Source organism: Vulpes lagopus, chromosome 1 (genome assembly GCF_018345385.1).
Source record: "Vulpes lagopus strain Blue_001 chromosome 1, ASM1834538v1, whole genome shotgun sequence".
NCBI lineage: Eukaryota > Metazoa > Chordata > Mammalia > Carnivora > Canidae > Vulpes > Vulpes lagopus.
The window spans coordinates 155896996-155921401 of NC_054824.1; the positions used below are offsets into that span (position 1 = coordinate 155896996).

The window sequence follows — 24406 nt, forward strand, 5'->3', positions numbered from 1 at the left end:
AGGAAGACAGAGGAAAAAAAAAAAAGAGGAAAAAAAAAGGAAAAAAAAAAAAAAAGGAAGACAGAGGAAGCTGTAAGGGACTCACTGCTCATAGGGGCTGATGTTAACAGAACAAGTAGAAGAAAGGAGGATGGAGGCTATGATTAAACCAGAGATAAAGCTTGCTTAATATACTTGAAAATCCAGTGAACTTTCTTGATTCATTTATTCAACAAATATCCATTGAAGATTTATCACATGCTAGACACTGCGCTAGAAATTGGGGAACATCAACCCACAGCCTCTCCCACACAAGTTCTTGATGTATGTTATTTGGACCAGCAACATCAGTATCACGTTGGAACTTACTAGAAATGCAAATTATCAAAGCTCTCTAGACAGAGTAATTTGGCGCTCTGGGGGCGGGCCCAGCAATCTGTCGTAATAAACCCTCTAAGTAACTCTGCACACACTAACATTTGCAAGTCACTAGCTTATAGTATGTTGAGAGAAACAGAGGACCAAGCAGACAGTGTATGATGAGAGAAGAGCTTTGATGATGCTTGATAGAAGGTATGGTGACAGCACTAACGAGGCATTTCATTCTGACAGGGGAGAGGGGGAGGGAATGGTGGGGAAGAAGATTTTCTCAAAAGACAGAACACTGGGGCCTGCTTCTGAAGGAACATGTGAGTGAGCCAGATGGAGCAGAATGAGGGGGCATTCTCAGCCCAGGAGGGGTTTGTGCAAAGGGAAATAGAGAGAAAGGGAATGAAAGGGAGAGAAGGGGAGAGAAAGGAAGAGGATGGCAGTACTGTTCACCAATACCCATAAGAAACAAATTCTTACATACATTTTAAAACTGTTTATAGACCGTGCCTTTCAAATTCCTTAACTGAAATCTTGTCTTTCTGAGAGGACCCTGCTTCCTTCATAGCCCTCGTGAGCTGCGCAGCTCATTTTTCATTAATCCCATGTACCTCCATGATCGTGGTGGGCTTCAGTCTCCTCACTCCACCCTGATGCATCAGAAACATTGCTTTTCTAACTCTGCTTAAAACCCCCACCCTATGAGGCCAAATCACCCCACTTTCCCATTCTCTCACCCTCCTCTTCTCTGTCACCCTCAGGACTGTCAGAGGGATTTGGCAACTGGCCTTCTGTGGCCTTTCTCTGCTAAGCCCTGCCATTATCTGGGTGACTTCAATGCTCAGCAGATAGTCTATCCACCCACAATAGTAGCAGGAAATTCCCAGAAGCTGTTTTAATTATTTGTAGCCCTTTTGCTGAAATTAGGATACCCTGCTCATAGGTTGGCAGGACATGGGTCATGTCTATGGTAGTAACATCAGGTGTCTCACAAACACGGATGGCTGCATCTGAGATCATAACATGTTTTTGTATAAAAAAAGAGCGTATGTTAAATTTTATTCATGTTAAGAATTAAATGAACTCAATTTGTAAATAACTTATCACAGTGCCTGGCACAGAATAGTGTCCAATAAATCATTGTGGCCATCATCACTATTTGTATCAGCAGCCTCCAGTCATCTCTCTTCAAAGTATACATGTGTACGTGCACACAAACATACTCCTCCTCATGGAAGAAAACCACTGTGTTTAGCAATTTGTAGGAACATCACATTTTATCCCAATGGCTTCTACTCTCTCTGGTGAATGTTCTAGCTTTTTAGCAGCCTCTGGGGTTATCATGGTCTGAGGATTCTGAGTTTAGTGTACATAAGATTAATGTGAGGATCTTGTTAAAAATGAATCCTCCTTTCAAATCAGATCCCACTCTTATAGATTCTGAATTAGCAGGTCTGGGAGGAGCAGTAGGAATGTAATTTTTAATCAAGCATTTCAGGCAATTCTGATGCATGTGGCCTCAGGACCACACTTGGAGAATGAGGATCACTCGGAATGACCAGCATGCATGACTCCATTCATACCCTGGATAGTTTATTGAATAAGTACCTCTGTGAGGCACTGTGCTAGATTAGATACTCCTATATATTCTCTTGTTTAACTTTCCTGACCATCCTATGATATATGTCATTATTGGGAATGACCATAAGAAAAAATAATGAGCAAAGTGAGGGTTGGCAGAGGCCACACAACTAGCAAGTGAGGAGAGAAGGTTGGAGCCCAGGCAGCCTGACTCTGGATCCCTGATGCTTATCCATTTATGTTCCCCTTCAAAAGCCTGTTTAGATTTTTCCCATTTCAAGGGAAATGTTGAAGATTCCACTTGCCAAAGCCTATTCATTTTTTCATCTCTTCTCAGGGTAGTCTGATTGACCACACCCAATGACAGCAATAACCCCTGAAGATGTTTTTCTTTTCATTTTAACATCACCTTCATTTTAACAACTCACACTCTAGTGATGGGGCTCTGCCTCTAGGTCTGCAGGCCATAGCCCATGCACAGCCTCCTGCTTGTGTCTACCAAGGGAGACGGCAACTGATTCCAACTCAGAATCTCACCTCATTGCACCTCTACCAGCTCGTACCCTCCTCCAGATTATGAACTTGCATTTAAACCTATACCTTCAGCTTTTTCACAACTGGTTTGCCGCCAGAACACAGGTGTCGTGAAAACCACCGCTAAACCTAAACCAAAATGGGAAAGGAGAAGACTCACATCAACATCGTCGTCATTGGACACGTAGATTCGGGCAAGTCTACCACTACCGGCCATCTGATCTACAAATGTGGTGGGATCGACAAAAGAACTATCGAGAAATTTGAGAAGGAGGCTGCTGAGATGGGAAAAGGCTCCTTCAAGTATGCCTGGGTCTTGGATAAACTGAAAGCTGAACGTGAACGTGGTATCACCATTGATATCTCCCTGTGGAAATTCAAGACCAGCAAGTATTATGTGACCATCATTGATGCCCCAGGACACAGACACTTTATCAAAAACATGATTACAGGCACATCTCAGGCTGACTGTGCTGTCCTGATTGTTGCTGCTGGTGTTGGTGAATTTGAAGCAGGTATCTCCAAGAATGGGCAGACCCGTGAGCATGCCCTTCTGGCTTACACACTGGGTGTAAAACAACTAATTGTTGGTGTTAACAAAATGGATTCCACTGAACCACCCTACAGCCAGAAGAGATACGAGGAAATCGTTAAGGAAGTCAGCACCTACATTAAGAAAATTGGCTACAACCCCGACACAGTAGCATTTGTGCCAATTTCTGGTTGGAATGGTGACAACATGCTGGAGCCAAGTGCTAACATGCCTTGGTTCAAGGGATGGAAAGTCACCCGTAAAGATGGGAATGCCAGCGGAACCACACTGCGTGAAGCCCTGGATTGCATTCTGCCACCAACTCGTCCAACTGATAAGCCCTTGCGTCTGCCTCTCCAAGACGTCTACAAAATTGGTGGTATTGGTACTGTCCCAGTGGGTCGAGTGGAGACTGGTGTTCTTAAGCCTGGTATGGTGGTCACCTTTGCTCCAGTCAATGTTACAACTGAAGTAAAGTCTGTTGAAATGCACCATGAAGCTTTGAGTGAGGCTCTTCCTGGGGACAATGTGGGCTTCATTGTCAAGAACGTATCTGTCAAAGATGTTCGTCGTGGCAACGTGGCTGGTGACAGCAAAAATGACCCACCAATGGAAGCAGCTGGCTTCACAGCTCAGGTGATTATCCTGAACCATCCAGGCCAAATCAGTGCTGGATATGCACCTGTGCTGGATTGTCACACAGCTCACATTGCTTGCAAGTTTGCTGAGCTGAAGGAAAAGATAGATCGTCGTTCTGGAAAGAAGCTGGAAGATGGTCCCAAGTTCTTGAAATCTGGGGATGCTGCCATTGTTGATATGGTTCCTGGAAAACCTATGTGTGTTGAGAGCTTCTCTGACTATCCTCCTCTGGGCCGTTTTGCTGTTCGTGACATGAGACAGACGGTTGCTGTGGGTGTCATCAAAGCAGTGGACAAGAAGGCAGCTGGAGCTGGCAAAGTCACCAAGTCTGCCCAGAAAGCTCAGAAGGCTAAATGAATATTATCCCCAATACCTGCCACCCCAGTCTTAATCAGTGGTGGAAGAACGGTCTCAGAACTGTTTGTGTCAATTGGCCATTTAAGTTTAATAGTAAAAGACTGGTTAATGATAACAATGCATCATAAAACCTTCAGAAGGAAAGGAGAATGTTTTGTGGACCATTTTTTTTGTGCGTGTGTGGCAGTTTTAAGTTATTAGTTTTTAAAATCAGTACTTTTTAATGGAAACAACTTGACCAAAAATCTGTCACAGAATTTTGAGACCCATTAAAACAAAAGTTTAATGAGAAAAAAAAAAATAAACCTATACCTTCAGAAAGAAACCCTATTTGTCCATCCAAATTCCCTGCATGTGACTTGAGTAGGTTTCTTTTATCCTTGTTTGGGCCCCAAAATAAGCAGGAAAAAGAAAGAAAAATATTTTGGCCATACAGTGTCCCTGGACAAAAAGAGCATGGATTCCTGTAATTGTTCCATTTGTTTTGTTTTAAATCCCTGTTTCTCGGGTAGCTGTCTTAAAATCCATGGTTCACTTGCTCATTTCTGTCCCTGAGTAAATCTGTGCATCCTCTGGAATATTATGGCTTAGCATTTCTGCTACCTGAATTAAAGCACACACATATAAAAATCTACCTTTACTCAACTCTACTGCTACAAAAACACTTTTGAGAGTATAGTGTGTCATATTTAGGAATTATCCAGTAATTTTTCTTTTAACATAACATTTGAATCAAGGTCTCTTGTGTGTTTACATTTTCCTGAGTCCCCCAATGAATGCCCATTTATACTAAAACAACACCAATTCTCTATGAAATTGGACAAGTGACTCCAACAGTTAACATGAACAATTATCACAAAGATATAGTGCAATAGATTCTCTTTGTAAATGATTCTAAAATAATGTGTTTACTGTTATTCCATCAGCTTTTTTGCCATTGTCATGTGCTATACACTTAAATCTACACTCACAATGGGTCCCTGTATCTAATATATTACACAATAAAGCACTACCATATTTGTATAATAAAAACTTTAATGCCAAAAATTAACACCAAGGACCAAAAAATTAATGAAAACGCTACTGATTCCTGCATCATCCCCACTATCAGCCATTAGAGAGCTCTGAGAGCCAGCCTCAACCAGGTGGGGACCTCTACCTGGCTCGCCACATGGTGGCTCCTGCTTGGGACGCTCAGCTGTTCTCCCAGCAGGTGAAAAGTCACAGGGTCCTTCTTGTAAATTCAAAGAAATGCCTCAGCAGCCTAAGTAAGAATGTGAATTCTCATAAATTGGATTTCTCATAAGCCAAATGGGTGTATATTGGGTTATATCACTGTAGCTATTAAATACCTAGAACACTGATCTCTAAGTAGATACTCCCCTGTTTTGCATATTTTGTGAGCCTACATAGTTTTAATTTTGGCTTTTGATATAACCTATTGCTCGCCTTTAATTCATCCTTTTGTGGGTCCCCAAACCTTGCCAAGGTGTTGCTTAAATGTTAGGTCTGTGTTTGGTCACAGAAAACTGTAAAGTAGGTAGAGGTTAAATTCTATAACTTCTCTTTCAACTTCTCTTTTCATGTTCCATTCTGCTAATATTTTCTGTCCCCACTGGGGCTTCCCTAAATTAACAGTACCACATACTTAAAAACTCTTCTGTTCCTGCCCTAAACAGCCCAAAGCCCACTGTTACAGATCTTGGGGGCAGGGTGTGTAGACTCTATCTCTCTCTGAGAACCATTGTCTCCAAAGTTGGCAGGGGGTGCTTGTACCAGCATGGCCCCATTTAGTCACCCTAACTGGGTTATAGGGTCACCTGACTCAAGCTGAGCCAGTCAGATCTTCTCTTCTGGAAATTTAAAATGTGAACCCAGAGACAGCTATCAAGATGTCTACCGAGATGCTCTGGGAGGGGAGAGGGTTGTTCACATTCGCAGCACATTCCAGGAGGTAACCCCTGGATTCTTAAATATATAGGATAGAGTACTTAGCTAAAGCTAGTTTGAAGAGATTTTCTATTACTTTCAATCAAGAGGAACTTGATTAAGATGCTCCCTTAGGGATTATACTTTAGTGTTTAGCCTTCTCTTTCTCAATAAGTTGAGGCGTACAGAGGCCTCCTGCAGGCATTTTATTCAGGAGATACTTCTAGGCCCTAGCTTAACCCCCTGAAAACTGCTCTCTCTGCTGCTGGGGCTCCACCAGCCATCTCACTTGTCTGCTGCTTCTCTACCTTTTGTAAGAACTTTTCTTCTTGCCTACCTCAGGATGGAACAAAGGAGGATGCCACCTCCTTTCTTTTGTTTTGATATAAGCACAATTCCTTTTGAGGGTTTTTGAAAAAAAATTAATTTAGATAGCTAGTAAAAACAGGGAGCCAGAGAATGGATTTTTTTTTTCTTTTTCAAAGCACAGGAGGCAAATAACATATGAAGTGAGTTGGGTGGTCGGGATGAAAGCATTCCAAGACCCTATGGTGTTTGAGAGGAGGGTGGTAATATAAACAAATAGGCTTTGTTAAGTATGCATGTTGAAACTGTCAGGGTAAACCGTTAAACAGAAACAGAATATATAACTTAAGTCCTTGGCTTAGCTCATTGTGAGACTAGCAAGTTTCTCAGGTGGCCTGTTATAAGTATCTCTGGCCTCTTCTAGCTAATGAACTAAAAAGAGAGCAAAATGAGCCACAGTGATGGTCTTGCAGGTGGCTGACTTTCATCATAGGTTTAATTTTCAGGCTTGCAAACCTCTCATGTGACTTTAGAACATTTAGACCAAGAGTGGGGACATTGAGTTGAGGCAGTAAGATTTGGGGAAACTAAGTACCCTGATCCTGCAATCCCCAGCCCCTTTCCTCTCTCTAAGATGGTCCTAATTTGCTTCAAGGCTCCAGGATGACCTCAGCTGAGGTAGACACCTTGCAAGAGGGTGCCATTTCTCTCTGTGCCCAACACTTACCACTTTTCATTGCTTAACCACATCCACTGTCAGTGCATCCAGAGGACAAGATGCAAAAATCACATCCAGAACTTGAAAATAGCAAACAAATTGCAGTATTTTGCTAATTTATATTGGCAAAATTCCAGAAAGCAAGCGTGGGATTTTTTTAAAAAGACTTTATTTATTTGAGAGAGAGAGAGAGAGAGAGAAGCACACCCCCCACTGGATGCACAGGGCTCAATCCCAGGACCCTGAGCCAAAAGGCAGACACTTAACCAACTGAGTACCCAGGCGCCCAATGTGTGGGAATTTTTATTTCCACACTGAGGATGCTGGTCCAGCAAAGGAAGAATATAATTTTAGAGAGAGCCGAATGTGTTGATAAATGGATTCAATGTGCTGGTGTGAACAGCTGGGACTTGTTTGTTCAGTAGGCTCACTGAAACCTGATCTCAACCATGACCCTAGATGCCAGAAGTAGAAATATAGATTTTCTTTGGCTTAATGTAGAAGTAATGCAAAAACATAGGGAGATAAGAATGCTGGAATGGATTTCTCTCATATAACCTGCTTATCCACCTCCTAATTATGTCCCCTGAGAGGACTGGAGTACATGTCCATTACCAAGGAATACACTGATGAAAGGGACACCACCATCCTTCAAAAGAGCTTCATTGGCTTATTTTTACAATGGAGGGATGGAGATGAGAGACCTTCCATTAGAATAGACTCCATGATTTCCATAGGACTGACTATAGTGATGTCCAAGATGGCAAAAGGCAAATAGGAGTATTTAATTGATCAGAAGCAATGTGAGTATGGTAACTACAATAGGCAGCAAGGGTGGAGTGATCACCAAAATGGATTGACCCACAGAGATCTTGGGCAAGGGTAACTGATGGTGAGTCTCTAAGCTAGAAATAGATGAACAGTACATTAAGGTTCTACTTGATCTGTACTACCAGCACAACTCTTAGTAAACAAAACAAAACAAAACAAAAATGAAAGCAAAACTTGGATTGCATCACCATGAAAGCCATAACCCCTCTCTAGTTCCCAGATCTGAGTCAGTTCACAGATCCTGAGCCCCTTAAATGAAGGGAAAGCTGGGTAGCTTTGTAGATGGGTAATTTGGCCAATTGTTTGCATTTTTTTTAAAAGTAGGCTCCATGCCCAGAGGGGAGTCCAACACAGGGCTTGAACTCAGAACCCCAAGATCAAGACCTGAGATGGAGGGTTGGATGCTTAACCAAGCCACTCAGACTCCCCTCTTTGCAGTTTTAAGATCAATCTTTCGGCAAGCTATCCTGTAGTGCAGAAAGGAATCACTCTGACACAGAAGAGACAGTTAAATTACAACTGATGCGGTATACAAATTTAAACAATATTGATTTTCTTTAATGACTGTGATCATTCTTTCAGATGCCCCTACATTGCACAGATTTTAGCATTCAGATATTATCATTGTATAGAATTTCACATATGAGGGAACAAAGGGAGTCAGACTTCATTGCCACAGCTCTTCTCTCTTTTTATATGACCATGTCTTTTCTCTTGATGGTCCTTGTCTTTCTTTGTCATCACAGAACAGAACACACAGGTCTGTGACAGGTACTCTGATTATGATGTTGTGATCTCCAGGCCACTTATTGGATGTGTCTCCCCTTGTACTCAGTCAGTCACCTAGTTCTCTCCCATTCCTATCCTCTTCTCTCTCACCTCCCTACTACTGCCTTCAGCTAGGCCAATAATCCACAAAGTTATTTAATCATTTCCCATTAATATCTGTAAAAAATGTATCCCAATATTTGTTTGCAAATAAAATGCATATGAATATTATAAAACTTGTGCACAATGGAACTAAAAAAACGAAAAAAATATAAATAGAAGTATTAATGTTTTCTTCCTTCCCTCCAATGCATCTTGCTGTATGATAACATGTATGTGTATCTCACTTTGAAGAAACAAGTTTAGGCCAATCATACTCCCTCACTGAGGCAGTGACCTCTAATCACTCATTGGGAAAAGTCCCAAGTTCTTTAGCATGGCATCATCAAGTTCCTTCTCAATGTGCCCCATGCCTACATTTCTCCATTCATCTACACGCTCCCAGTAATAGGCTCTTCTGGTCACTCCATCTATACCAGTCTACTTTCTATACCCAAACACACACATACTCAATCACACACACACACACACACACACACACACACACACACAACCCTTTCCACCTAAGCTGCTTAATGTTCTGCACAGAATTTATCCCTGTCTGAAATCACAAATTCTCTTTACTTGCTTATTACTTGTTTTCTCCATTGTAGTATGAGCCCTGAAATGAAAGGGATCTTGCCTGTTTTATTTCCTGCTGTGTCCTTATACCTAAAACAGATTCTGGCACCATAGTGGGCGCCCCCAAAAACCTGTGTAATGAGCAAATTTCTTTAATAACCAGTTGGTTGTTCTCAGAACTAAATCTTAGCAAACTAGCACAGTAGATGGTTTGATTGGGTGGCTCTTGAAAAATCAAGTCCCAGGTATTACTCCTTCCCCAAACCCAGCTTTATACGCAGATAGTTGTTGCATGATAGTACTTGAATGGCACAGACAATACCCAGTTTACGCCTAACTATTTCTCTTTCTAATGTGTGAGTGCATTAAATTATACCTTTAAAGATTTGTTTCTTTGTACCCTCAAAGAATTTTAGTCTTAAAGTCTCTAATAAGATGCTGAATTGGAGGCCATAGAAACAAGGGGCTTAATTGTTAGATTTTAAGTTTGGATACAAATATCCTTCTAATAGGAAGTCTTCATTGTAGCCTGCCTAGGAAAATTTGGGAAGGGGACAAATGTTTTGAAAGGGTAGGTGGGAAAGCACTGGCTGGGGTCTGGATAGTGTGGCCTGGTACTTTCCTATCAAGGTTAGTGCATAGAAAATGATATAATAAAATCATTTAGACTAAATTGTAAATAACTGATTAAGCAAATCATGGCCCATTTCCCTACTTGAAGCCATTGAAATTTTAGATGAAACTGGATAGGTAACATGCATTTTGAGAGGAAAGAGGTCCTGCCTCGTATCACTGAAACCAGGTCTCAGAATTCCATTGTCAAAATCCATTACAAGAGAGGGTGAGAATGCTATTTTGTTATAAAACAAATGCTTGGCAAATCGCAGGTGCTCACATTTTGATATTCATTTGGATGAATGAGTGGACGCTGAAGTTTTCTTAAGTTAACATGTTGGCTCAGAGGAAGAAGTAAGTAAACCCAGCTCCAGGGCTTAGGAAAAGCCTTCTGAAAATGTATCCGTTCAAGGCAAATCATTCCTTGGCTAGGGTGAGGCACAGGGGCTGGAGAATCAACATTTTCCAAAGATGCCAGGTTGAGTTTGAAAAGGGATACGTCTGAATAGGCTTAATAGGTTTAAGAGAGAGAACAGCAAGAATAAGGGCTTAGAAGTAGGGGTGAGTGCACGTGGGTAGAGCTGAGAGGGAGGTTCTGGAAATGAGGCCAGAAAGACAAGATTCGGGAGATGTCCTAGCATGAAGCCATCTTGTCTTGAGGCAACTGAAGCCAAAGTCATAGGTTAAGACGTTTGCCCAAGGATGCCCAAAACAGCACCGCAAAAGTGGATTTAATACCAGTTTCTCCAGTGTTGCTTCCACTCTACCAGGGACCTAGAATAGGAAAGTCTTGAACTGTCCGAAGTCTGAAATTTTTGATAAAGGAGTCTCAGTCAACATCTTAGTTGCTAGATGTCCACTTCTGAATCATGTAACATTTGGTGCTGGACCTCTAAATCCTAAGGGATTTCTGGGTTTTTGGCCTCAACAGAAAAATATACGGCATTTTCTCTGCACGCTGATTCGCCAACGTGGACGTAATCACAGCACTTTGCGAGTTCTCTAAAGATCTTGTTGAATTCGCCTTCCCCATCACGGGCGTTCTGTGAAAATACTCCCAGGTGACGTCATGCAAGCAGTCTGGCGGGAGGGGCGGTGCGTCATTGACCACACCCCCTGCCGCCGAAGCCCCGCCCCTCAGTAGTTTCGCCCCTTTTTTTGTTTTCCGGTGCATCGTGACGTAAGACGTATAGGTCACGCAACATTAGCAACTGGCCCCGGAAGTAAAGCTCGAAGAGGCGGAGGAGGCGGAAAGGAGGGCCCGCGTCCTGGTAGGGCGGCAGGGGGCGGGGCGGCAGGGGCCGGGCATGGTAACGGCTCGGAAGCCGAGGGGGCTGGGCCTGGCGGAGGCGGAGAAACCGGTGTCGGCCTGCGCCGCCGCTGCCGCCGCTGCCGCCGCTCGTCCAGCGTGTTCCGTGAGGTCAGCGCCGGCGCCGCCTCGGCCATGATGATCCACGGCTTCCAGAGCAGCCACCAGGACTTCTCCTTCGGGCCCTGGAAGCTGACGGCGGCGAAGACCCACATCATGAAGTCAGCGGATGTGGAGAAGTGAGGCTCCGGGACTCGGGGCGCGGGCCGGGAGCTGGGCCTGGGCGGGAGGCAGGGCGAGCCGCGCGCAGCCCCAACCCCCGGGCGCGGGGGCGGGGGCGCCGTCCCTGAGGATGGGACCCTTGCGTGACTCGGAGAGAATCCTGGCGCCACCCCCTGTCCTTCGGCGGGGGTCGCCTGGCGTGCGTTCGGGCAACTGTCAGTCCGCCCGGGTTTGAGCGGAGCGTGACTGTGCTGGTGGACTTCGCCCTCGCCGGACGTCCCTGCCTGTCCCAGCCTGCGGCTCCTTTCCCCCGTTTCTTTCCGGGCGGGGGTGGTGGTGGTGGCGGTGACCTGTTTTCTTGGGGGTTGATGGCGGGGACGATACTTGTGCTTGGTTTTTAGAATGTCAGGTGCTGTGCCAGGCACTTGAGATACGAAAGGTGGAAGAGCCTCTGCTTCCAGGAATGCAGCCTTATGGGAGAGCCAGGCCTTTATAACACCGTGTGAATAACTGAATAACATCTTTATCAAGATGTACAGGCGGGATTATTTGAGACGGTTGAGAGGCACACGGGCTCCGGGAAATTCGGATGCCTGAGTGAATCTGGATAAAGTCGGCGGGATGGGGTGGGGATGGGCGCACGTGTGAAGCCCCGAGGCCAGGCATGGTGCGAGCGGTGCGGCGTTTGTGACGCCTGAACTGAATTTGGACAGAGCTTGGGGGCGTCGGGGACACGTGTAAAGCCAGGAGCGCGAGCCTGGGTTTTTTTTGAAGAACCGTTTCTGTGTGGTTGCAGCGTGGGGTTCCAGAGGGGGAGTAATGGGAAGTGGGAGGTAGGGCCCAGGGGAGTGGAGCTGGAGGGAATTTGTAGGCCAGGCTGAGGAGTTAGTATTGTGTGTGACTACCACCGGGTGATTTTATACAAAGCAGTGACATTGTCAGATGTATACTCTGAAAGATTTCTCTGCGGGTGATGTAGAGGATGGATTGGAGGGCCGCGGGACTGGGAAAGGAGACCCGTTAGAAGAGGAGGCAAAGGGAGGTTTTAGAAGATTAGGTACCTGGATTTGATGGTTGACAGCAAGAGGGAAGAAGGAGGAGGAGTCTATAGTGATGACAAGATTTCTTGCTTGGGCTGTTGGCATGGGAAGCTTTGTCATTGAACAAGGTGAGAAATAGGAGGAAGAACAGATTGGGGCAATGATTGAATAGAGGATGAGTTGAGATCGCCGAACTGTGTGAGTTGTGTGGGGGTCATAAAGTGACGGAGCGGCAAGCATTTATCTTGGAACTCAACATGACTGTCCATGGGTTTGGGTTTGGGAATCATCAGCTTGTATGGCACCTGGAGCCTTGGGAGTGGACTAAATCTTGTAGAAGTCATCCAGAAGAAAAGGAAAAAGTTACGGGATGGTAGCGTAGGGCACACTTGAGGTTTAGGCAGAGGTAAGTGACCAGGGAGTCATGAAAGGATGTTTAGCAGTGTAAATTAGAGACTAATTATTTTACATATATAACTGGAATATTTTGTAGGATCACCAGATTTTTCCGGATATACTGGGGAAAATTCAGAGAATCACATCTCATATTATTTCATATACATTGTTCAGTAGTTACAATTTACTTAATTGGATGTTTTTTATGGAATATTTATTCCAGTATACTCAATCTTCATCTTATTAAATTTTTAAAGTGTTTAATACTTTCTTTTTTTTAAAGATTTTATTTATTCATGAGACACACACACACACACACACACACAGACACACACACACAGAGGCAGAGAGACACAGGCAGAGGGAAAAGCAGGCTCCATGCAGGGAGCCTGACGTGGGACCGGATCCCAGGACTCCAGGATCACACCCTGAGCCAAAGGCAGGCGTTAAACTGCTGAGCCACCCAGGGATCCCCTAATATTTTCTTTTAAAAAATTTTGTTTTATTGTAGTAGGAACACTTAACATGAGATCCTCGTTCTTAAATTTATTTTCCTTTGGAAGTTTGTGCTTTTTCCTTGGAAATATGTGTGTATTTATATTTACATCTATATCTTTAAACATTCATCTTTCGATGGATACCCAGGTTGCTTTCATATCTCAGCTATTGTAGATATTGCTGCAGTGGACATAGGGTGCATGTATTTTTTTTCAAATCAGTGTTTTTATTTAGTTCAAATAAATACCCAGAAGTGGAATTGCTGGATTATATGGTAGTTTTGTTTTTAATTTTTCGAGGAACCTCTAGGGTTCTTCAAATCGCTGTACCATTTTGCATTCCCACCAACAGGGTGGGAGGGTTCCCTTTTCTCCACATCCTCACCAACACTTGTTATTTCTCGTCTTTTTAATAATAGCCATTCTCACAGGTGTGAGGTGATATCTCATTGTGGTTTTGATTTGCATTTCCTTGATAATTAGTAATGTTCAATGTCTTTTCATGTGTCTCTGTGTCTTTGGAGAAATGTCTTTTCAGCTGCTCTGCCCATTTCTAGATTGTGTGTGTGTGTATGTATGTGTGTGTGTATATTGAGTTGTGTGAGTTCTTTATATATTTTGGATATTAATCCCTTATTGAGTATATCACTTGCAAATATCTGCTGTTCAGTAGATTGTCTTTTCATTTTATTGATGATTTCCTTTGCTCTGCAAAAGCTTTTTATTTTTTTTATTTTTTTATTTTTTGCAAAAGCTTTTTAGTTTTACGTACTCCCATTTATTTATTCTTGTTTTTGTTGCTCTTGCTTGAAGAGACATATCCACAAAATATTGCTAAGACTGATATGAAGGAGCTTATTGCCGAATGTTTTCTTCTAGAAATTTTATAGTTTCTGGTCTTACATTTATTTTTTTTAAAAGATTTAAAAATTTTTTTATTCATGAGGGACACAGAGAGAGAGAGGCAGAGACATAAGCAGAGGGAGAAGCAGGTGCCCCACGCCCCACAGGGAGCCCGAAGTGGAACTTGATCCTGGACCCTGGGATCATGCCCGGGGCGGAAGGCAGACGCTCAACCGCTGAGCCACCCAGGCGTCCCTGGTCTTACATTTAGGTCTTTAATCTATTTTGAATTTATTTTTGTGTTTAGTGTAAGGAAGTAGTTCAGTTTCCTTCTTTTGCATGTGATTTTCCAGTTTTCCCAGCATCATTTATTGAAGAGACTGTTTTTTCCTCATTGTATGTTCTTGCCTCCTTTGTCAAAGATTAATTGACCATATAAGTGTGGGTTTAAAGATTTATTTATCTGAGAGAGAGAGAGAGATCATGTGAGTGGACACGCAAGCAGGGAGGAGGAGGAGCAGACGGAGCAGACGGAGTGGGAAAGAGAATCTCAAGCAGACTCCCCCCTATTGCCGAATCTTATGTGGGGGTCAGTCTCACAACTCTGAGATCATGACCTGAGCTGAAATCAAGAGTCAGAAGCTTAACCACCTGGGCCACCCGGGAATTCCATAAGTGGGTTTATTTCTGGACTCTCTAGTCTGTTTCATTGATCAATGTGTATGTTTTTGTGCCAGCACCACACTGTTTTGGCTATTATAGCTTTGTAGTATAGATTGAAATTAGGAAGCATTTCTCTAGCTACTTTCTCAAGATTGCCTTGCTATTCAGGGTCTTTTGTAGTTCTCCTCTTAACAAATTTTTAAGTGTACAATACATCATTATTAATTATGGTATAGTGTTGTACAGCAGATCTCTAGAGCTTATTCATCTTACTTGACTGAAGGTTTAAGTCTATTGATTAGTAACTTATCCTCCCCCCGCCAGCCTCTAGCAGTCACCATTCCACTGTTTGATTCTACAAATTTGACTATTTTATTATTACTTTTAAAAAGGCTTTACTTATTTATTTATATATTTATTTATTTTATATATAGAGAGAGCATGTGTGAGCAGGGGAAGGGGCAGAGGCAGAGAAGGAGAGAGAATCTCAAGCAGACTATGCTCTGAAGCACAGAGCCCAGCTTGGGGCTCAGTCTCTCAACTCTGAGATTATGACCTTAGCCAAAATCAAGAATTTGGCATTTAACCAATTTAGCCACCCAGACACCTCAAAATTTGACTATTTTAGGTACCTCATATACATAGAATCATGTAGTATTTGTCTTTCTGTGACTGGCTTATTTTACTTAGCATAATGTCCTCAAAGTTCATCCATGTTGCATATTGCAGGATTTCTTTCCTTTTTAAAGATTGCCTTGTATTCCATTGTATGTATAAACCATGTTTTCTTTATCTCTATATCTGTGGATGGACACTTAGGTTGTTTCCAGATCTTGGCTATTGTGAGTAGTGTTGTAGTGGACATAGGAAGGTTAATTTCTCTAGCACTTAGTATTTTCTAGCTCCTAATAAATAACTAAGAATAAATTTTACTCACATTTATGATGCAAAATTAACATTATTAGATATCATACTAAAGATGTAACTTAAAATGTTAGATCACTGATATATATACATACAGACAGACAGATGTAATAAATATACATCCAGTTTTTTCTTACTATTGTATCATAATCATTTTTTCTATTTTATTATATTTTCTCTTTAAACATTTGTGATGATCCTATAATATTGCATCATATGGATATACTGTAGTTTATATACCCATTTATTTATTTATAAATGGACATCCAAGTACTTCTTTTTACTATTATAAATAAGATGGTTATGAGTATTAAAGTGTATAGCTTTTTTCTACACTGGGGATTCTCTCTTTTTTTTTAAGATTTCATTTATTCATGAGGGACAGCGAGAGAGGCAGAGAAATAGGAAGAGGGAGAAACAGGCTCGCTGCAGAGCCTGATGTGGACTTGATCCCAGAACTCTGGGGTCATGCCCTGAGCCAGAGGCCAACGCTCAACCGCTGAACCATCCAGGTGTCCCGGGGATTATTTCCTTATTACAGATTTTTATTTCCTTAGTACAGATTTCCCAAAACGGATATTTTGAGTCAATATAAATTTAAGTTCTTGGTACTTATTGCTCAATTGGTGCCCCAGTGGACAGAATGTACATTGACACAGTCCTTCCAGAAATCCATGTAAGCAAGTGCTGGTTTCCCTCATTAGTACTGGCGCTTTTGCCGTCATCACCACCTTTTAAAACTTGTGACAAGTTGAAAATTATATTAGAAAAGTTGTTTTCCTACAGGAAACAGGCTAATATAATTGTTATGTAAGAACAGAGTCTACCAGAAACATGAAGCTTATGGAACCATAATACTGTGGTACCTTAGGTCATCACCTAGGCAGTCGTAGTAGAATTAGAACCTATATTTATTCTTGATAGTGGTGGGCCTTCTGTGATCCAGGGGTGAAATAGATGTTTCTAATAAGAATCAGTATTTTTTCTGTTGTTTAATTTGTTCTTGCAGGATTTTTTGCTTATTTGTTTTTAATATATATGCAAGATTTAATTTGTAAATATGATTAGAAGTAGATCTAAAATAATTGGAAAAAGGGTAATTATGGTCTTAGGATATATATAGATCCTTTGTTGGCTTTATGTAAGAATATATCTTTTAATATGATGTTATTTTACCTTACCTAACAATAATAGCTGTGTAGCTATTCAAAAATCCAGAAGTCTTAAAAAAGAAAATGGAAAAGAAAGGCTCCTGATCTGCTAGAGTATCTGTCATAGAGCACTTGCACTGAAGTCTTGTGCTTTCTTTTGGTCCCTTAGAGCTTCACTCAGAGCACATTTATTTGTATTTATTTATTTATTTTTAAAATATTTTTTGAGAGAGGGTAGTTTTTTTTTAAGATTTATTTATTTATTTATGATAGACAGAGAGACAGAGAGAGAGAGAGAGAGGCAGAGACACAGGAGGAGGGAGAAGCAGGCTCCATGATGGGAGCCTAACGTGGGACTCGATCCTGGGACTCCAGGATTGTACCCTGGGCCAAAGGCAGGCGCTAAACCGCACTCAGAGCACATTTAAACTTTTGCCTCTGTTGCACACTTTGTGATTATAACATATGGAACTATCACCTGACTTTTGGTTATGCGTAGGTTAGCCGATGAATTACATATGCCATCTCTCCCTGAAATGATGTTTGGAGACAACGTTTTAAGAATCCAGCATGGCTCTGGCTTTGGGATTGAGTTCAATGCTACAGATGCATTAAGATGTGTAAACAACTATCAAGGAATGCTTAAAGTAGCCTGTGCTGAAGAGTGGCAGGAAAGCAGGTGAGAATCCGGGCAGTTACGGGTTAAATGAAAAAGAAAAGTGGAAAGATATCTTCAGTCATGTTATGTGTATTTTATTAGAGTGAAAGGCAAGTGTTACTATTAAACTTGGTAGTTCAATCATTCTAGGATTCATTTTTCTCTTCCATAAAATGGAGATTAGTTACTCCACCTATTGAATACTTGTTGAGTTAATTGAATTACAGTTGAGCTGAGCTATGTAAGGTTTACATTTTTGAGCTTTCAGTGTTCTTTAGTGAAGAGGCGGTACACTGTGTACTTTAATGTTCCTGTTTTTGAGAAAAATGTTTACTTGTGATTTGCATTGTAAATGTGAGGAGCTTTGAAATAGAGAAAAATGTATTTTCTTTGATAATCAAATTAGCAATTATTACCTATTATGTACTAGGTACCTTGGAGGAATCAACTTTTAAACCATGTCCTTAGGCAGTATACAGACAATGGGAGAGACTTTATCAGCTATGACAAGTTTAACAACAAATATGCAGGAAAAACAAGAAAGATCTTGTATTAGTGAATTTTGGCAAATTAGGATATTTATATTATTCGTAGAATGTAATTTGGTGTGTTATATGAATACAGATGGTCTATATTCTGCATCACTGATTATAATCCTTCTCATTTTGATATTTGAGGACGGAGGGTGAACACTCCAAGGAAGTTATTAAACCATACGATTGGACCTATACAACAGATTATAAGGGGACATTACTTGGAGAATCACTTAAGTTAAAGGTAAATCTTATTTTTTGCTTTTATGATAAAGTCAGTAATTGTCTTGGACAGTCTCAGCATTAGAACTTTTTAATGGTTATTTTTGCTGCTACTTTCATCCCACTTTCTATTGAAGAAAGCTTTAGAACCTAATGTGAAGGGATTTTGCTTTTTGATTATAAGCAAAAGATAAGAAGGCCATAGTGGAATAGTTTTTATTCTCAAAGTATGTTTAGTAGCAATAGCAAACTGCCTTGATGTTACCATTATTTTTCAAAAAGCATTAAAATGTGTATCTGCCCTTGGTATAATGAATTAGGGTACTTAGAACCTGCTGGTTAGTAGCTTACAATTGTACAGATGAACAGGCAGGTGGGCAGGTAGGACTTCTGGTCAGACAGCTTGGGTCTTTGTCCTGCTTGCACTGTCTGGGGCCTGGTATGACTCTAGGAAGCTACTTACTCTGAGTCTCAACTTTCTTAGTAAATTGGGTAAACAGAAACAATGACCTCCCAATAGAGTTTTGATATGAGCTAATCTGTGGGAAAGCTCTCGATAAATTCTAAAGCTCTACATTAATCATGCATATGTGTAAACTGTGCTTAAGAAGAGATTGACTTTATGGTGAATGACGCTGGGAAAGTGGAATTGGTATGTCTCATATTAGGAACTTAGCTGCATTTTGAAATCCTAAAGTTTGACTGAAATGAAGAAAATTTGGCTTAGGTTGCATTCTCTAATGATCACATTCAATTACAGAGAACAAAATCATTTTAGTGTAAATAAAGTAATTATTAGAGACCCTATATCATATGTTGGCTTTTAGACAGAAATGTTAAGGAGATAGAGCTATGTATGGGCTCCTTGTCTCTGCAGAGATCTTTAGAGTCTTGGAAAGTCAGAAGTTCATGGAAGGAACTCTATTCTCTTTAGTTTCCGCCTCTCATGTAATCCAAGGTTTAACTGGTTTTCTCTGCTGCTTCCAAGACAATATACATTTTTAGAGAGAACATGTATGCATTTATTCATTCATTCACTCATTCTTGAGCTCTTCCTCTGAGCTATGCACTAATTCTAGGAGCTGTGGATACAGCAAAGAACAGAAATCCCTCCTTTATGGTCTAGTGGGGAGCAAGGTTATTTCAGTCCCTAATACTTCCAGAGTAATGTTCTTTCTTCTGATTGAGAAACTTTGTAAAGAACGTAGTCCATTTGATCTTTCATTGCCAGGAATAAGGGAATGGGACCTTGTTTTATTCCTTTGTAGGAGTGATGACTTACAAAAGGCCTCCTGTGGGTTATGAAGTAGCATTAGCTGTGATGGAGGAGCAAGAAGCACAGCAGTAGAAACAGGGAGGATGAGAGTTGGAGGTGAAAAGCACGTGTGTTCAGTACTCTTACTGACACATTCACCTGAGATGTAATTTGTTTTGAGGTATTGTTGACAAATGTTAGTGTAAACACCCCCTCACTGGTAGTAATGAGCTCAGGCTTTGGCAGGCCTGGGTTCAAATCCCAGCACCATTACTTAACTTGGAAAAGCAGTTTATTTATTTTTTATTTTATTATTTTTTAAAGACTTTATTTATTTATTCATGAGAGACAGAGATTGAGAGAGAGGCAGAGACACAGGCAGAGGGAGAAGCAGGCTCCACGCAGGGAGCCTGACACGGGACTCGATCCCAGGTCTCCAGGATCAGGCCCTGGGCTTAAGGTGGCCCTAAACTGCCGAGCCATCGGGGCTGCCCAGAAAAGCAGTTTAATCTTGCTAAACATTATTTATCACTTTGGTAAACTGGATAATAACAGTTGTAAGGAAATGATTATGTAAAGTGTTTAGCACAGTGTCTGTTACATAGCAAGAGTCCATAAATGGTAGCTGCTATTATTATTATGATAATATTATATCTCAGATGTCAAGGGAACTAAGTTAATATTGAAATACCAAGACCAAAATATTAGACTAGATATATGCCAAGATACTATCAAAAGATATGTATTAGGTATTATTGAAATACCAAGACTAGATATATTGTTTATTTTTTTAAAGATTATTTATCTATTTATTCATGAGAGACACACAGAGAGAGAGGCAGAGACATAGGCAGAGGGAGAAGCAGGCTCCATGGAAGGAGCCCGATGTGGGACCCGATCCTGGGTCCCCAGGATCATGCCCTGGGCTGAAGGTGGAACTAACCGCTGAGCCACCCGGGCTGCCCCTAGATATATTGTTTAAATATTTATATTTGCTTTATGATCTAAACAAGTTGATGGTTATATTCGTTTATTGCCCTAAAAAATCAAGTAACTGTTTTCAAGGCAAAACTGTTAGAACTTTGTTGCTTAATCCTCAAAATAACCTTATATCATAGGCATTCTTATCCTCATTTTGCAGATGAAGAAATGGGTTCAAGATCTTAAAGTATGTATCTCTTAACAGCATAATACCAATGTGGTAGCTTATTGTTAAGCATGTTTGTTGTATGGGGAAGATCATCCCATAGGAACATTTTCTGCTTTTGACTTTCTCGATATGTAAGGATTTTTTAACCTATATCATTACCTGGGATTTTAAATTATTTAATTCTTCACCTTTTCTGAAAACAAAAGTCCTGCTATGTATAGAAAATATATGCCCATGGAAGAGAATATATTTTATATGAATAAAAAGAATGTCACAGAATGAGACATTAGAATGAAGCCTTTCCTTTTGGCCTTAAATTCTTGCCTTTTAATTGCTGGAGGCTGCTGGTGTGTGTGTGTGTGTGTGTAGCGTTTCTCACCCTTCTTGGGTTGTTTTGCCTATTACTCTGTGAGTTGTAGCATAGTGTAAGAGAAGAAAGTCAGTCATAGACTTGTACTGCCTAGATTCAAATCCAGCCTTGCTATTTATTAGCTGGGCCACCCTCGGAACATCTCTGAGATTATGGTGTAAGAATGTTATGAGGTCACATGCTTGATATGTACCTGACAATATGTGGTCGTTTTCTTCATTCCAGTTAAAAAATAAATTTACTTTCCAGGAGACTAGAAGTGGAAGACTGCCTCTTCTAGTTGTATTGCCTTTTAGGAATAGAATGTGTATGATGTCCATGCATTTAAAAAAGCATTTTTAGGGATCCCTGGGTGGCTCAGCGGTTTAGCGCCTGCCTTCAGCCCAGGGCATGATCCTGGAGTCCCGGGATCGAGTCCCATGTCAGGCTTCTGCATGGAACCTGCTTCTCCCTCGGCCTGTGTCTCTGCCTCTCGCTCTCTCTTTCTCTATGTCTCTCATGAATAAATAAATAAAAATTAAAAAAAATAAAAAAGCATTTTAAAAAAAGATTTATTTGAAAGAGAGTGAGAAAAAGAGATAGCTGGGCAGCCCCGGTGGCGCAGCGGTTTGGCGCCTCCTGCAGCCTGGGGTGTGATCCTGGAGACCCGGGATTGAGTCCCACATCGGGCTTTCTGCATGGAGCCTGCTTCTCCCTCTGCCTGTGTCTGCCTTTCTCTCTCTCTCTGAATAAATAAATAAATCTTTAAAAAAAAAATAAAAAAAAAAAAAAAGAGAAAAAGAGATAGCTGGAGCCGGAGGAGGGGCAGAGGGAAAGGGGAAGAGAGAATCTTTCAAGTTGACTCCCCACTGAGCCTGGAACTAGACAGGCTCGATTCCAGGACCCTGAGATCATAACCTGAGCTGAAACCAAGAGTCAGATGCTTAGCTAACTGAGCCACCCAGGTGCCCCTAAAAAAAGGCATTTTTTTAAAAGCATTTTGGAACATTTGCAAATTCATTCAGTGTAAATTAATATTTTGAACTATTTTCCTCTTTCCTTTTTTTTACTGTAATAAAAAACATATTACAAAATTTGCCATCTTAACAATTTCTATGTATATTAACTTAGTGTTAAGTTATTGTTGTGCAACAATTTCCAGAACTTTTTCATGGTGAAAAACTGAAACTCAGTATCTATTAAACAATAACTCCCTACTTCCTCCTCTCCCAGCCCCTGGCAACCACCATTCTATTTTCTGTTTCTATGAATTTGACTACTCTAGATACTTCAGATAAGTGGAATCATACAATATTTGTCTTTTGTGACTGGCTTATTTCACTTAGCATAGTGTCCTTAAGGTTCATCAGTATTACACGTGTCAGACTTTCCATCCTTTTTAAGGGTGAATAATATTTCTGTATACTTGTATACCATATTTTATTTATCCACTTATTCATCAATGAGTATTTGGGTTGCTTGTCCTTGGCTATAATAGTGCTATGAACATAGGTGTGCAAAAATCTCTTTGAGATCTGGCTTTTAGTTTTTTGGTTATATACCCAGAAGTGGAATTGCTGGATCACATGACAGTTCTATTTTTAATCTTTTGAAGGGTGTGCAAAAATCTCTTTGAGATCTGGCTTTTAGTTTTTTGGTTATATACCCAGAAGTGGAATTGCTGGATCACATGACAATTCTATTTTTAATCTTTTGAAGAACCTTCATACTGTTTTCTACAGTGACTGCACCATTTTATATTTCCATCAACAATGCATGAGGAATTTTGATTTGTACTTCTCTAATGATTAGTGATGTTGAGCATCTTTTATATGCTTATTGGCCACTTATATATGATCTTTAATATCTTCAGCTTTTCAAAGTACATTTTTAAGGGGGACTGTATAGACTTAAACATTGGAAATGAATGGACTTTGTTAAGTCTAAGACAAAAGGAACGATAGAAGTATCGTATCCTAGTTGATAAAATTGTTTTTCACAGGGGTATGGGTTAACAATTCTTTTTTTTTTTTTAAGATTTTATTTATTATTCATGAGAGACACACAAAGAGAGGCAGAGACATAGGCCGAGGGAGAAGCAGGCTCCCTGCGGTGAGCCTGATGTGGGACTCGATCCCAGGACCCCAGAATCACAACCTGAGCCAAAGGCAGACTCTCAGCCACTGAGCCACCCAGGTGTCCCTGGGTTAACAATTCTGATATTATTTCATTTTGCAAGATGAAAAAGTTCTAGAGATCTGTTTGACATCAATGTGAGTATAGTCAACATTACTGAATTATAAACTTAAAAATGGTTAAGATGGTAGATCTCGTGTTACATAGTTTGGCTGCAATTAAAAAAAAAGTTAAACATAGAGATACCATATAACATGCAATTCTGCTCCCTTGGTTTACACTCAAGAGAATTGAAAACATATCCATGCAAGAACTTGTACCCCACTGTTCATGGCAGCGTTATTCATAATAGCTAAAATGTGGAAAACACCCAAATAATCATCAGTGAATAAGTAGAACTGGTGTATCTAGACAGTGGAATATTATTTAGTCTTGAAAAATGAGTGAAATGCAATATGTGCTGCAACATGGATGGACCTTGAAACATGCTAAGTGAAAGAAGTCAGACACAAAACGCACATGTGTGATTCCAGAATGATTTACAGAGAAGGCAAATTTGTAGAAACAGAAATTAGAGTAGTGGTTTCCAGGAGCTAGGGAAAGGAGGGAATGAAGAGTTACTGCTAATAGGTATGGGAGTTTCTCTTTGGGATAATGCAGTGTTCTGGAGTTAGATAGTGGTGAGGAATGTACAATCTTGTGAAAATACTAAAAACCACCGAATTGTATACTTTCAAAATGTGAATCTTGTATAATATTGAAGTTATATCTTAATTTTTTTAAAAAAAGAAAAAAATCACTGTGTAACAGCAACTTCACTATATGTTCCTAATGGTATGTACTATAGAAACAAAAAAATATTTTTCTTATATGTATTACATATATATAAAGATAAATATATATCTTTACACACACAAACCACTTAATTTTTTTTTAAAGATTTTATTCATTTATTCATGAGAGAGAGAGAGAAGCATCAACACAGACAGAGGGAGAGGCAGGCTTCTTGCAGGGAGCTGACGTGGGACTTGATCCCGGGACTCCAGGATCAGGCCCTGGGCTAAAGGCGGCACTAGACCGCTGAGCCACCCGGGCTTCCCAAACCACTTAATTTTTAAAGAGGAAATTTTTAAGAAGGAAATTTAACATAGGGTTCTTAGCATTTACCATTGATTAACTTTATACGATAAACTAAAAATATTTTTATAAGTCGAGTAAT

At 40.7% G+C, this 24406-nt stretch overlaps 2 protein-coding genes across 2 annotated transcripts in view; both read left to right on the top strand.

Annotated features, from left to right (window-relative positions):
• Positions 1–2602: 2602 nt before the first annotated feature.
• Positions 2603–3991, top strand: LOC121496271 (elongation factor 1-alpha 1-like). Its single transcript, XM_041764687.1, has one exon. It carries the CDS (start codon positions 2603–2605, stop codon positions 3989–3991), a length of 1389 nt encoding a protein of 462 aa, XP_041620621.1.
• Positions 3992–11095: 7104 nt separating this feature from the next.
• TIPRL (TOR signaling pathway regulator) overlaps positions 11096–24406 on the top strand; it is a 31546-nt gene continuing 18235 nt past the window's right edge. The window contains exons 1-3 of the mRNA XM_041767829.1: positions 11096–11387; positions 17384–17563; positions 18220–18319. Coding sequence (XP_041623763.1) covers positions 11284–11387; positions 17384–17563; positions 18220–18319 — 384 coding nt within the window. The 5' untranslated portion in view covers positions 11096–11283. The remainder of the gene's footprint in view (positions 11388–17383; positions 17564–18219; positions 18320–24406) is intronic.